Source organism: Gastrolobium bilobum, unplaced genomic scaffold (genome assembly GCF_033153095.1).
Source record: "Gastrolobium bilobum isolate Gb01-03AN ecotype WA unplaced genomic scaffold, APGP_CSIRO_Gbil_v1 utg13567, whole genome shotgun sequence".
In the NCBI taxonomy this organism is placed as follows: domain Eukaryota; kingdom Viridiplantae; phylum Streptophyta; class Magnoliopsida; order Fabales; family Fabaceae; genus Gastrolobium; species Gastrolobium bilobum.
The window spans coordinates 11,691-26,827 of record NW_026896060.1 but is presented as its reverse complement, the minus strand read 5'-3'; the positions used below and the strand labels follow the sequence as shown (position 1 = coordinate 26,827).

General features: G+C 35.7%; 1 protein-coding gene and 1 long non-coding RNA gene across 3 annotated transcripts; both read left to right on the top strand.

Annotated features, from left to right (window-relative positions):
- Positions 1–1,695: 1,695 nt before the first annotated feature.
- LOC133297541 (uncharacterized) lies at positions 1,696–10,438 on the top strand. Of its 2 annotated transcripts, none has more exons than XR_009749654.1 (5): positions 1,696–2,281; positions 2,386–2,647; positions 5,358–6,435; positions 8,594–8,682; positions 10,181–10,438. It is a non-coding gene; the product is annotated as an uncharacterized LOC133297541 (long non-coding RNA). The 2 variants fall into 2 exon arrangements; XR_009749653.1 differs by having other exon boundaries at positions 10,093–10,438.
- A 1,025-nt stretch (positions 10,439–11,463) lies between these two features.
- On the top strand, positions 11,464–14,338 carry LOC133297542 (uncharacterized). Its single transcript, XM_061496711.1, has 7 exons — positions 11,464–11,586; positions 11,674–11,841; positions 12,229–12,380; positions 12,464–12,596; positions 13,143–13,267; positions 13,786–13,959; positions 14,134–14,338. Exons 1-6 carry the CDS (start codon positions 11,464–11,466, stop codon positions 13,895–13,897), a joined length of 813 nt encoding a protein of 270 aa, XP_061352695.1. The 3' UTR covers positions 13,898–13,959; positions 14,134–14,338.
- The last annotated feature ends 799 nt before the right edge of the window (positions 14,339–15,137 follow it).

The following is a 15,137-nucleotide window of genomic DNA, read 5'->3' as shown; positions in this document are numbered from 1 at the left end:
GAATATAATTTCTTTTTCGATTTATTTTTTGTATTGGTTTTCGATGGAATTCCTTTTCCGTCTAAAATCTTCGACAGAATCGGAATTTCGTCAAAAAATTCATGTATATAATTTCATTTTTGATTTATTTTTTGTATTGATTTTCGACGGAATTCCTTCTCTGTTGAAAATCTTCGACGAAATCGAAATTCCGTCGAAAGATTCATGAATATAATTTCATTTTGGATTTAGTTTTTTGTATTGATTTTCGACGGAATTCCTTTTCCGTGGAAAATCTTCGACGAAATCGGATTTCCGTCGAAAAATTCATGAATATAATTTCTTTTTTGATTTTTTTTGTATTGATTTTCGACGAAATTCATTTTTTGTCTAAAATCTTCGACGGAATCGGATTTTCGTCGAAAAATCTTCGACGGAATAGGATTTCTGTCAAAATATTCATAATATAATTTGTTTTTGATTTATTTTTTTGTATTACTTTTCGAAGGAATTCATTTTCAGTCGAAAATCTTCGACGCAATCGAATTTCCGTCGAAAATTTTTGACGAAAAAGGAATTCTGTCACAAATTGTCGACGAAATACGTTTTTCGTGGAAATTTCCATCTCTAATTTCGACGGAATATTTTTCGTCAAAAATTTCTGTCGAAAAATTGAACTTTTCGAGTAGTGAGTGTCTCTTTAGTGTTACTTTCACTGAGGTTAGTTCTCCGAGTATAAAAGAGAGTGATACTGGTCTTTCGTTGTATTTAGAGAGATGATCTAATTTTTTGCATGTGATGAAATTCTTTTTTGATCGTGCCTATGATTTTTCTCAGATTGAATTTTCACGTAAATCATATGTCTCTCTTTAATTGGTGTATTTTATAATATTTCTAACCCATTTAATTAGAAAAGGGTATATTATTAAATATTTAATCATGCATAAATGGGTTAAATTAAGTAAAAGATCTAATTAAATAAACTAGGGTTACTTTTGAGATAAAAAATACAGTCAGTGAGATTTTTGTGGTAAAAATGGATGTGAGAAAAATTACCCAGAATGCAAAAGTAAAGTTAGAAATATGACTAGAAAAATATTCTAGTTCATTAGGTAAAGTTTGGTTTTGAATGGAGATGTGTAGATAGATAAGTTATTATCCAGTTAAAATAACTTTAACTTTACATACCGTTAAATCCTTTAAATTCTTCTTCCTTTTCTCACGCCACTGTCGGCTTCTTTTTCTCTCACCCGAGGCTTCATGTGTAACATCCCGCATAATTAGGGACTTGTATAAATTATAATTAAGAAGGTGTAGCAAGCTTGAAAATTCGAATAAAACTTATGTTTAGAGTGAAATTTATTTACGTTAGGAAAATTATTTGATTTGTATGGACATGTGAGTGCATATGTATATATATGTTTTAAGAAATTAAAACCTCTAGTTAAAAGAATTGGATTAATTTAATGTAATCTATAAAAGATTATATTAATACTTAGAAGAATTAAGAGTAATAAAAATATATAAGCTAAGGGTCATAAGGAGAGGAAATTGGACCCTCACCTACACTCATAGGGTACGGCCCAAGCCCTTGGAGAACCAAGTCCAGCCTAAATTGCTTTAAACATTATCACTAGTGGCTAAGTGAAATCTGCCTACATGAAATTCCATTGGTCCAAGGCAAACCACACCCACCTTATCTCCTCACATGTGCATATAACCTTGAGGAGGGCATCAACCCATTGCTACACACCCTTATTCTGAACCAAATGTAACCCCTACTCCCTTCCTAGGCGTTGAATGGTTGAACCAAGAAGAACACAAATTGTCTATCTACCTCTTAATTCTAAAACCGAACTCAGCCTTCTCCTGCACCCTCCATCGTTAAAAATAAAAGAAGAAAAATAGAGGGGTACTAAGCTTAAATCGTTTTCACCTCATATTCCCACAAAACCGTAACCTTCAATCAGCTAAATTCCCATTCATTCTCATTCTGACTCAGTTTTAGAGCAACTACGGAGGAGATTACCATCTCAATTCATTCTTCATTTTTCTCTAGCTTGGCCGAGGAACTATCTTAGGAGCGGAAGTATTCCTTGCTTTCTTTTAGCTCCCTCTTGCTTGGAACGGTTCTAATTGAGTTTTTCCACTGAATGAAATTGGTCCAGCCTTGATTGGGTTTCTTCTTCCCTTGCATGCAGATGGGTAGCTCGGATTGTTGCAAGGAGGAGGGTGAGGGTACCAATCTTCTTTTGGGTGATGCCTTTGGACCGGTTGTGAGCACTTTGGTGTGTACGAAGAGGTAGCAGTTGAACCTCAAGTCCTTTTCTTTCCTCTGTCTTAGTCGCTGTGTGTAGGCTAAGGGTCTTGATGTTGTTATTCTTATGGTTTCCTTCCTTGGCTCAGCTGAAGAGTGTAGGCCATAGACACATGCCAGTTTAGGACTCAAATTTTAGCTTGGACCGTAGCCCCCTTGTGAAGTTGTGGGACTATTTTGGTGGAGTTTATTGTGTATCAAACCTGTATTCCTTTCCCCATGGGGCGCACTGCCAGCAGTGTTGGAGAAGATAAAAACCATGTTCAACAGAATGGGAAAGTGAGGGAACTCACACAGCACTCGATTTCTGCCCCTAGTCGATTTGGGAATTCTAAGTGACTACAAGTAGATGTAAGTAATTTATCAAATCCTCCTTTGTGTTTTGTTTGTACGGCTCACATGCATTTTAGGAGGATACCTTATCTTAACTATTCTTCCCCTTAAATTCTGTCAAATTGGACAGCCTTGGAATTTCATGTTGTAAACTGAAAATTGGTGAATCTAGATTTAGCATCGTATAAATCGCTAGACTGCACTGTTGTTAGAAAAATAATGTGTAGAAGTAATATATTCACATGAGTAATAATGCCTAGGTGATGTAGGTAATGTATGCAAGAAAAAGAAATTGAACCTCTTAAGTAATAGTCATGTGACCGAATTGGTATGCATATAGGGATAACAAAATTCTTCTAATTGCTGTCGATTGATTTAATAAATTATAAGATATAAAGCCTTTAATTCTGAAGCATAATGACTTGGTTAGAAAACTAGAAATTGAGAGATGATAAATCTGAGTTTAAGCCTCTTTTCTTCCCCTTTTGTTTCAGTCACCAATTACCTGAAAGGGGAATATATAAATGGCTAAAATTTCTTCCCTTGGTTCTGTTTTGGAGCGCTAATTTTTATGATTAAGGAGCTGTACATTTTGTCAATTACCTTCTCATGTTGTATAGTTGATTAAACCTTTCACCTTGATACTGTCATGTCTTAAGAAATTATGTTTGGGATTTGGAATATGGCCCCATCAAGGACTAGATTACTCTCTTAGACTAAGATTATGTACATAGCCCTGCATGTGTGGGATCAGGGGTGGACCTACATGGGGCTAGTGGTGGCCCCCGCCCCCCTAAAAAATTATTCATTTAAAATTTTTGCATATAAAAAAACCAATTCAATGGCAGGTTGCAGCATTAGACTAGCGATGTACACACAATATATAAACAGTGCATAGTTAAGTGTATAACTTGATATAGCAAGCTTTACGTTGTACAAAAGTAATAGCATTGTGAATGATTACAGGATGTTGTAGCTATCAACGAATGGAGATTTTCCAATTTAAAGGAATACAAGGAGAGAAGTATTGAAGTGGAAAATGAAGCTTTTGATCGTTACATGTAGAATGTAGATTTACTAGAAGTATTTTAAATGGAAAAATGGAATTAGGTAGTATTTACTAGAAGCTTTTTACCTATTCATGACCGGTACAATTAGAACTAGGTAGTTAAAATGGAAAAATGTTTTAAAACTGAACTAGACCGGCTAGTTTTAGTGCTCGGACTTTGAATCGGTTATATTTTAGTTTGATTATTATTCAGTTTATATGAGATTTAACAAATTAAATAGCTAATTGAATTATGGTTTAATGTTGAAACATTGGCCAAAATGAATTGGAATGTCAATAGTTATTGAACAGATGAGTTAATATAAATTTTTTCGCCCCCCGTAATAATAATTCATGGGTCCGCCACTGTGTGGGATGTATGTAGACAGCCTTCTTAAGCCTCATTAATGCTCTCTAAAATCATGTAGGACTTGCTAGGTGAAATGATAAAATTATAAGTATATATGGATAATGAAAACCGAACCATGTGTTGTATAAAGAGTTTTGGATTTTGGCACTTGCGCATGAGTAAGGAGACCAAACATAAGTCACAAAAATAAAAGATTTGTTTTGTAAGAGCCAAGAAGTACAAGCATAACTCGAGTATCTAAAGTAATGGAAATTGTATGCAACGTATAGTAAACATAAATTAAATATATTAAGCACCTAATTAATGGTTGAAGACCGAATGTGCATGTGTAGATTACCTTGGACTTTTGTCAATTTAAGACAATTGGAAGATCAATAGAATGGCAGAAAATTCACTTAGTGTGTGAACAGGGAAACCGATTATAAATCAAGGATTAGGAGAATGGGACAGCTATGTAATATATAGAAAATAAACGTGATAAATTCTGATTTGATGTATGTGTTTGTTTAGGTGCACAAATCCTTAGATAATGGGATTGTTCGATGATGTTTGGAATGCTTTATTTAAAAGTAAAGTGCCAAGATATGTGTTTGGTGGTGAGACCTACTGTGACTATTAGCTAGAGTATGAAATTATGAACTGATGCTCACATGTGCCTTATGCTTCGTATTCTGTCATATATTATATGAAATCTGCCTTTGGACTTGTCTTGATGGAAATATCTGCTTATGGAAGTATTTGTTATACGACAGCTTGGTATTAAATATACAAGAGGTATATGTTATATGATTATGACCTAGTCATGCATATGCACATCATGTTTCACCTGTGTCTGTTTGTGTGTGGGTCAAGCATGTCATCGCATACTGCATTATGCATTCATCTTGGAGACCGAAGTATATAATAAATATAAACATGCGTTTGAGCACGCATCATATAGGCATCCCTCCGGTACCAGGGTATGGGACACTTGGCTTCAGTCCGCATAGGTTGCAGTTGGAACCCTTCTGAGGAGCCACTATGGGATTTCCACTGTACTTGTTAGTACGTGCACGACGGTGCTATGAACGCACTCTTTGGCGTTATATACTCATCTTGATTAGTATTTTGGCGTTATATACCCAATATGATTAGTACCTTGGCGTTATATACACACTTTGAATATATATTAGCATCTGTCCAGAAATTTAAATGTTGATGCGACTGTTTTGGAATTTTGTACCTACTCTAATATTGTTGCTGTTTGGTTTTATTGCCACACTACTGAGATTTTTCTCATCCCTTCGGGGGGTCAATTTTATAAATTGCAGGAGGACTTAGAAGCTTATGGGGAAGTGTTTGATGACATAATCACATGAATAATCCTGATTGAGTTATGTTGTTCGCAACATTGCTGTTCGTTGGCTGTTTCCTGCTGATTGTATTCTAATTATTCCTCTTTGCTGTAGTTTCGTAAAAGTTGACATGCCATGATGTATATTCAGTTTTGAAAAGAAGTTTAGCATGATTTATATGTCTCTGGTATTTAAATTGCGAAAAACCATTGTTACTGTATTTGAATTTGGAGTTTAAACAATTTTGCGAGCACTTTGCGAGTTGTCGTTCTGGGGCTATAGACCTCCGATTGAGGTATATTTTATATGGATGTAAAGCACCAGCCGCGTAGTTTCTGATTATAAAGATTTGGACATGAAATTTTAAAAAGCCGAATTATTTTGATTTTTACAAGTCAGGAGGCTTTTAGATAAATACATTGAATTTTCGAGGAACTTGCGAGTTCTGTTTCGTGGGGCTAGAGACCTCCGATTCGCGTATAATTTATATGTACGCGAAGCCCCAGATGTCTAGTTTCTTCGTAGCAAAGAAAATTTTTGTACTCGGATTTTTTATAATGTTTTCAAGACAGCAAGGTCTGTCAGGATAGTTAGGAAAATTTAGCAAACTATGTATTTTTAAAATTTACACTCTGATTTTTATGAACAACTGGATTTCGACGCAAGTTTTTAATTAGCAACTTAAAATGATTTTTTCAGTATTCAAGAAATGACATTAAGAACTCTAATCCGCTTAGCAAACAACTCTCTTTGATGCATACAAGGGAGGGTGTTACATCATGGTTGTGGGGAGGGGTTAGGGTTTTTCTCTCTCTCTCTCTCTCTCCTCTCTTTGTCACTCATCTAGCCACCAAAACACAAAGTGCCATACATGAAAGTTTAAGTAGAGATCATGGTGAATCCATCCCACTACTTTGTTTAGGCTGAAAAGGCTTGTGTGAAGAGCTCTCTTCCTCTCAAAATTCGGTTACTATTTATCCTAGTGAGAGACGTGAATTTTTAGGTGGAACCAAGCTTGGGTTTTGTTCTCCAAGCCTTCTATAGATGATTTGAGGTAAGAGATCATTATTCTAATGGTTTAAATGTCATGATTTAAGTTTTGAATATTATGAGCATATGTTATGGAATATTATTGAGTTGGAATATTGAAATATATGATGGATTAATATTGTTAATGAAGTTATAGTGTTAAATAAGCATGATTATGAGTTTGAATGTTGAAAAATTTCCTTGCATCTCCCTCTCTAAAATTCAGCCATGTAGTGACGGTAGGGGTGTATGTGCAAAAATTTAATTGCTTGGTTTGTGGAGGATTATGTGTATTTGGAAGTGTGAATTGAGTGATTAAATTGAAAGTATAAAAGATAATCCTTTCTTTGAATTTGGCCTATAGGGTTATGTGGGGGTTGATTATGTTAAAAATTATTTTGGTGATGTGTTTAGTTTCTAATGCATGACTTTAGTATGATTTTGATGTGAAAAGGTTTAAGAAATAATGAGAAACATCTTGGTTCCTTTGTATGTTTCATTGGCCTTGTGAAGGAAAAATAGGCAAAGTTTAGCCTTAAATTGTTATATGAATATACGAGTAACTAGGGCTTCTGATTTTTCTTTGATTTTATACACCCAAGCTTTCTTGCTGAAATCATCAATAAAGGTGATATAATGACCCTCACATTTTATTATGGATTTAATATGGAAGGATAATTATAAAGAAAAAGAAATAAAGTCACCTTTGGTGAAAAATGAGTTAAAATGACAGTTAAGGAGTAAAAAAGCGGGTAAATAAAGTTACCCAAAAATAAAAAGTAAAATTATAAATATTATCATAAAAATATTCTGGACTAGTGTGCAAAATTTGGTATTGAATAGAGGTGTGTAGATAGATAAGTTGTTACCCAGTAAAAGTAACTTAACTTACAAACAATGAACTCCTTCATTATTTCTTTTGTTTCTTACGCGCCATTGTCGTCTTCTTTTTCTCCCACCCGAGGCTTCAATGGTGGTAAGGGGGTTGTAGGGTTTGCTTCCTCTCTCATCTGATTCTCACTCAATCTTCCACCAAATCACAAAGTCCACTACATGAAATTGACTGTAAACCACCCAATGAATCCATTCCACCGATCAATTTGAGCTAGAGTTGATTGTGTGAAGAGTTCTCCCTCCCCCCATTTTCGAGTTACTATTCATCAAGGAAAAAATTGAGTTTTGGATGGAGCTTTGCTTGGAGGTTGCTCTCTAGGCCTTGTACAAGTGTTTAGAGGTAAGGAACCTCTATTTCCATGGTTTCATTTTGATGATTCGAGTCATGAAAATTGTGAGCATGTGTTGGGTGGTAAATAAATTAGTTTAAAGGTAAATTGGTGATGGATTTTTGATGTTTTGTATATAAGCATGTGAAACAAGCAATTGTACATGTGTTAAATGAAAAAAATTCCCTTGTGTTGTATCCCCTAGGTTTCGGCCATGATGGTCTTTGGAGGAGCTTGAGGTTCAAAATTTAGTTGAACACTTTGTAGGGATATATTTATATAGGCATGTGTATATGTAAGATTTTTATTAAGTGAAGAAAAGTGAATGAAAAAGAATGAAACCCTTGGCTTCTCCTTTATTGATTTCGGCCTTATAGGGTAAATTAGGGATGATTAGATTATGTTTTATTTTGTTAATGTGTTGAATTTTCAATACATGAAATTTAGTATGATTTTGAAGTGAAATGGTTTAAGAAATAATGAGAGACATCTTGACTCCTTTGTATGTGTTACATCGGCCTTGTGAAGGAAAAATAAGCAAAGCTTAGGCTTAAATGGTTATATGAATATATGAGTAACTTGGGGTCAAGTATGGGTTCTAGGAACCAATGGTTGCGTAAAAGAATTGATGAAAATCCCTAGTTCATTTGTTATTGGCTTCAGCCATTGTATGATTTTGGAACTAGGAATTGTTAAAAAAAAAATTGTAAAAGATATTTTGGAAGATTGGTTGGGTCCTTCAAGGACCCTAGGTAAATATGAACCAAGGTGGTTGCTTGTTATGTGAGTAATCATCATTAAAATGGTCTAGTAAAGGAGTTTATGAAAGTATGGTCTTTACTTGTGTATTGGCATAGAATTGACATAAATGTAAAGAAATGAAGGTAAACAATAAAGTGTGTCTTGTGATTACATGGCATTTTAACATTTTATGGAGTTTTGTTTTGGATTCTTTCCTAGGTGTGCCTAGGGACTGAGCGTCTTGGATTCGTTTGGAGCTAAATATGTAACTTGTGTTACGAGTGAACAAAGTGGTAAAGCTTCAAAAGGTAAGCTCTATGTTTATAGGGTTCACTCCTACTTTGTGTTTCGCCATAGTGTACGGACTGTAGTCAGGTTGTATGATATGTATGAGATATATGATATAGATGCATTCATATAGAGCCATATGATAATATGATATGTTTTGATGTGTTTACTTTGATATGTGTTAATATGATATGTTTTGTTGAGTTCCGCTTAGGGTCCACCCTTGAGAACACGTACACTGATTCCCACTTGGGGTCCTCCCCTGGGATTGACTGTGTACACATTTGTTATATGACTTGTTCTGATATGATTTCTGTATTGATCTTTGGCTGAGATTGATTTGTATGGTACACTGATGTCTTCTTGGGTTCCTCTGAGATTGACGGTGCACGCCTCTGATATGTTCTGGTTCCGCTTGGGGTCCTCCCTTGGGAATACGTGCGTTGATTTCCGTTTGGGGTCCTCCCTTGGGAATGACTGCGTACGCCTCTAATATGTTCTAGTTCCGCTTGGGGTCCTCCCTTGGGAACACGTGCGTTGATTTTCGTTTGGGGTCCTCCCTTGGGAATGACTGCGTACGCTTCTGATATGTTCTGGTTCCGCTTGGGGTCCTCCCTTGGGAACACGTGCGTTGATTTCCGCTTGGGGTCCTCCCTTGGGAATACGTGCGTTGATTTCCGTTTGGGGTCCTCCCTTGGGAATGACTGCGTACGCCTCTAATATGTTCTAGTTCCGCTTGGGGTCCTCCCTTGGGAACACGTGCGTTGATTTTCGCTTGGGGTCCTCCCTTGGGAATGACTGCGTACGCCTCTGATATGTTCTGGTTCCGCTTGGGGTCCTCCCTTGGGAACACGTGCGTTGATTTCCGCTTGGGGTCCTCCCTTGGGAATGACTGCGTACGCCTTTGATAAGATTTGTATATATGTTTTGCTCAGTGAATATATGTTTTGGTTGGGGTCATCCCTAGGGATTGACTGTGTACATATCTGATATGTTGTTTCCGCTTGGGGTACTCCCTTGGGGAACACGTACGTTGATTTCCGCTTGGGGTCATCCCTTGGGTATAACTGCGTACGTCTCTGATAAGATATGTGTATATGTTTTGTTTAGTTATGATATTTGATTATATGACATGTTTTATGTGATATGTATGATGATTTTGTAAATGATATTTGTTACGTACGTTGATTTCCGCTTGGGGTCATCCCTTAGGAACTATTGCGTACGTCTCTGATATAACATGTTTTGTTCTTATGTAAGTATTGTGATGATGTCGTAAATGATATTTGTTACGTGCGTTGATTTCCACTTGGGGTCATCCCTTGGGAATGACTGCGTATGTCTTTGATAAGATATGTATATATGCTTTGTTCAGTTATGATAATTGCTTATATGATGTTTTGTATATTATGTATCTGACTATCATGCAGGAAGTGAGCCCAGGGTATGAAGAGTTTTCCATAAACGTGGAGTTTACTAGAGATTCGTCTCTAACCCCATTTGGGGATATGATTTCAGGAACACAGTTAATTGAAGAGCCTCATGGGACAAGGACACTAACCGTGGCTAGAGGTACTAGTATGAGGATGTGGAGTTCTGGGTGGCTGGAGGCCACTATTTATTTTAGACGTATTTTTTGAAAAGATGTATTGTTGTATAGTGTTCATATTCGATGCATGTACATTTGTGTATTCAGGCATGTTGATATGACTATGTAGTATTCAGTTATGTTATGTATTGGATTGCATGCTATTAGATTAGTGGCACGGAGCCAAGTTCTGCATGCGCCCATGGATGGGTATTTGAGTATATTTGCAAGACTGGTACTTCCGGATATATATATTGTTTAAACTGTCTATCAGGAACTCTTGAGGGTGGGATTGGAAGATCCCTAGTTGTCCGATTTACAGAGGTTACTCTGTCCGATTTTCGTTTACGCCTAAGGAGAATTAAAAGGGAAAAAGAAAAAGTTAGCTTGTATTTTCTTAAGTTTAAGTCTTCCGCTGTTTTTGTTAAGCATCATATGTATGTTAATTGAACCGGCTCGAGGTTGGGGATGTTACAGGTGATATAATACCTGTTTCCTCCAAGCGATGGAATACCAAACGGACTAGCTATATCCGAGTGAACTAGTTGAAATGGTCTTTTAGCTCTCCATGAATTGTCAAACGGACTAGATAATCACATTTTTTTTTCTCAAAAACTGTTCCAAGTCACAGAAATAGACAATAATTGTTTCTTGTCATAAGCAGGAAATGGAATGATTGTCATGCACACCCTTACAAACACACAAATACAATACAAGAAATCTTAACTTACTACGAATCCTTTTTTTTTTTAATCTCAATCACTCTCTTTCTCTCTATTTGTTTTTCATCTAAGTGCTACGTCACTTTCTCTCGTCTCAAATTACAACTAGTGTTGCAACACTTCTTTCTAAGACATACACTTGCTACTCTTATTTTTATTTTTTTATTCTCTTACACTTCTATATATATATATATATATGTGTGCGCGCGCGCAAATAAGCCAAGATTTTCGGCTGATATGGTGGCTACAAAAATCCAATGATACAAAGATCTTATATATGCTGCCGACACTGTCATGGCCAGCAATGTTGCAAATTCATTTTGTTTTCCCCTTTTGTTTGGACTTACTTTCCCAACCACTTTTGACCATTCATTTCACCAAATAATTCACGTGGAAAAACTTTCTTTTCTCTATCAAATTACAGCCCATGGATTGTAGTTTTCTAGGTGGACGGTAGATGAAATCAAGTTGAGTTTGAATTCTAACAGAACATGCTTTCGTCTACTGAACTTGTCAATTTTCAGGATGAATTGTCTGGGAATGGATCAGGAACTGTTGTTGTTAGGCCTCTCAAAGGATCACAGCCATCACTGTTTCGTGACCAAAGTTCTCTGGTATTTTTCAAGCTGAGTTTCTTTGATTCAAAACTGGTTAGTTATAATTATTTCTGTGTAGTCACTTGGAATCTTATTGTCATGTAGTCTAGCAGCAGCTATGCTTCTTTTGAAGATTCTTCTACCAGTGGAACTGTTGTTTTGCGTAGTCAGGATGATGATTCTGATTCTCCACAGACACCAAGGTCCCGACTGGGACTTAATAGCAGAAATTCAAATGCCTCACTGGAAGATAGTGCTACAAATCTTGCTGAGGTTCTATTTTTTTTCTTTTATCTAAGCTGAGAATTTACTATGTTTGCTAATTAATTGGGGGCATGGCGAGGCTTTTTTTTTTTCCCTCTTTGCTGTTTGTAGGTTTAGTTCAGTGATGTTTTTTATCTTTGGAAAGAGTCAACATTATATTAATTTTTTTCCCATGTTACATGTTTCCAATGTTGCCCCATATATTTTAAGTACTTTTAATTTCTATTTGTTTCTTAAACCTTTTTTTAAGCACAATTGTCGAATTATTTTTTGTTCTTTTATGGTTTGATTTATATTTTTACTGTTGGATATTTGACAAGTTTGTGATTACTTAGAAGTAATTTTATTACTTGATCATATTCAAATCACTTATATCCTTAAAATAATTTTCTTAAGCCACTTGATCATATTGATCATATTGATCATATTGCTATCCAAGGAGGATTAAAGAAAGTGAATGCTCGAGAGAGATTTGCACTTGGAAAACTCAACAATGATGTACAGGAAAGCAGGAGAGATGAAATGTCAAGCAGCTCTGATTCTTCCAGGTACATCCACGGCCATAATGCTGGTCAATTTTTTGCTGCTGAAATAAAATTGTGATTGTAATTTTGAAGGAATATTTTTTCAGACCATCTCGTGAATACATTGATTCACAGAAAGGACTTTTAAGGTCTCATTATGCTAGTGATGATGAAGAAAGTTCCAAAATAATGTCATCCTCTCTGCCGTTATCTGTTTTGTTTATTCCTTCATTAAAAGAGGTAAATCCACATATAGGTTTTATTCTAATTGTGTTATGTCTTGCTTTTGTTCTAAATTAGTTTGTGATGCCAAATAGAACTGCTTGCAATGTGCAGAAGGTTATTGAAAAGTAAGCAAGGTTCCCCAATTAGAATTATTTCAGATATAAGTATTTTATTTATTTATTTTTTGGTAAATAGATATAAGTATTTTTTTTATTTGGATTCTTTTCTGAATTATTTGGATTCTTTATGCTGGAAAGACTAAGGCATTGATTTATGTGGAAAAGAGGCTAGATCATGATAAACCTTTGACTTTTCAGGAAAAATAAAATAAAATTTATAATCGCTTACCTGATGACTTTTTGTAATCTCATAGAAAGTAGTGTATTCTAAAAAGAGAAAGGAAACCTGCTAATGAGGTTAAGTTTCCTTGTTGGAAGTTGATATCAGAGTATGATAATGTTTTAGCTGCTTACAAACTGTTGTATGCTGTTGCAACTTAAAGCTAGAATAGATTTGATCTGTTATGAATTTTGTCATAGCATATTTCTGTTTATTATGTAGGCCATTGCTGATGATCCAGAAGGGTCGGTCGTGCAATTTGTTATCAACTCACTTGTAAACATGGAGAGGACAAAGCCTAGAACCTGCGATGCCTTTGTCAAAAAGTTGCTTCAGCGGTTGGCAAGGTATGCACTCTACTAAAATTCATCATGTAGCACAGTAAAGGAAAATTAATGTGTAACATCCCAAGAGCTGACAAGGGCAGGGAGTGATCGCCGGTGCGAAAGGGCACAGACAATGAGCGGCTCATGCCAAATCTTGCAGCTTGGGGGTTCATGAATTAATTGAATCAACACCCGAAAGAGAGAGATTCCAGAGACTGTGCTGGTATGGGACGGTACAGTTAGGAATGACTTATAAAAATTAATTGGTGCTATCTATACTAACAAGATGCATCTACTTTTCGGTAGCCCGGATCGGAAGAACTCCACAGTTAAGCGTGCTTGACTTGGAGCAATTCTGGGATGGGTGATCTGCTGGAAAGTTTTCCCGGGAAGTGTGCGAGTGAGGACAAAACACACTGAAAAGTCTCGTGTTAGTGTGTGGGGACAGTCATTGATTCTTGCAAGTGATCGGGCGTTACATAATGTGTATCTCTTAAAAATCATAATTTATAAACCCCAAATTAAAACACATTGTGCAGTTCAAAGGAGTCTTCATTGAAGGATCCGCAAGAACTGGCAGGCCAAATATTCAGCAAAACCAATTCAACTGAAGAAACCCGAAATGCAGAGCCTGATAACAGGAAGAAATAACAGAACAAGGAAGTTCATTCAAATAGCAATTTAAGCCCACTTGCAAGATTTCTTCTTTCAAGGTTTATGGAAGTTATCATTTAACATGTGATTTGTAGTAATTCTTTTATTTGTGCACTTTGTTCTTGCTTTTGGGACTGGTGGAACAAATAGCATCTCTCTATTTAAATCAGACACACCTTTGCATTATCTGTAATGAAATGTGCTTGTGAATGATCTAATTGTTTGTTTTACAGATGGCAAGGCCAAACCTCACGGGATCTAAATCCAGCTTGGACGGAGTTAGAGTAAATTTTTTGCATGGTGTTTTTGTTTCTGCATTTATTCTGATTAAATCTACATATATGGTGCCAAGAAATTGATTTTTAATTTTGTATTAATATTATTATTTTTATTTATTTTTTATTTTTCTTGTAGTGATAGTTACAACATTGTTGTATAATTAGGGGGTTTGCTGAGTTACATCAAAATTGTACCATAATAAATTGATTCCTATTCACTAACAGTTGTCAGTAACCAAACCAGCTGCCAAGGAGACGTCCCCAAGCAGCTCAGACTCTACATTTTCTGACATTGCGTCCCCACCACCTATTCACTCTCCACCACAACAAATCACCCCACAACCCTCTCCTAGGCAACAACAAGGAGAGGGACAGAAAGACAAAGAAGTAGCATCTGCAGAGACATCAGTGGTTGAGCAAGAGGCTCATCCACAGAAGAAAAATTTACAAAACAAACAAGAATTCAAAGAAACCTTGTTTTCAATTTACAAAACAAACAAGAATTCAGAGAAGAAAAACGAAAATAAAGACAAAGCATGGAGAGCGAGCCAAGATTACCTGAGAAAGGGAGAAGAAGAAACTCAAAGAAGAAGAATTCACTGAAAAGTCTCTTACTATTTCTCTGCTCCCAACAGACAAGAAAATGCTCCGAACATTGACAACAGAAATCAAATCTTGTTTTCAATTTACAAAACAAAAAGAAATAAAAGAAACCATGTATTCAATTTACAAAACAAAAAGAATTATTTATTTCAAGAAAAATCAACTTTGGACGCCTTTAATTAGTATTAGTTATTATATATATTAGTTATATTATATCTATATTAACCTATCCTCTATTATAATAGAAAAAAAATAGACCCAATGCGAGATAGCTGCCAAAAAGCACAAACTTGAAAACACAATATGTGCTGATTTCAATTTTTATAAATACAAATTTGTGAAATTTCAAAGACTAA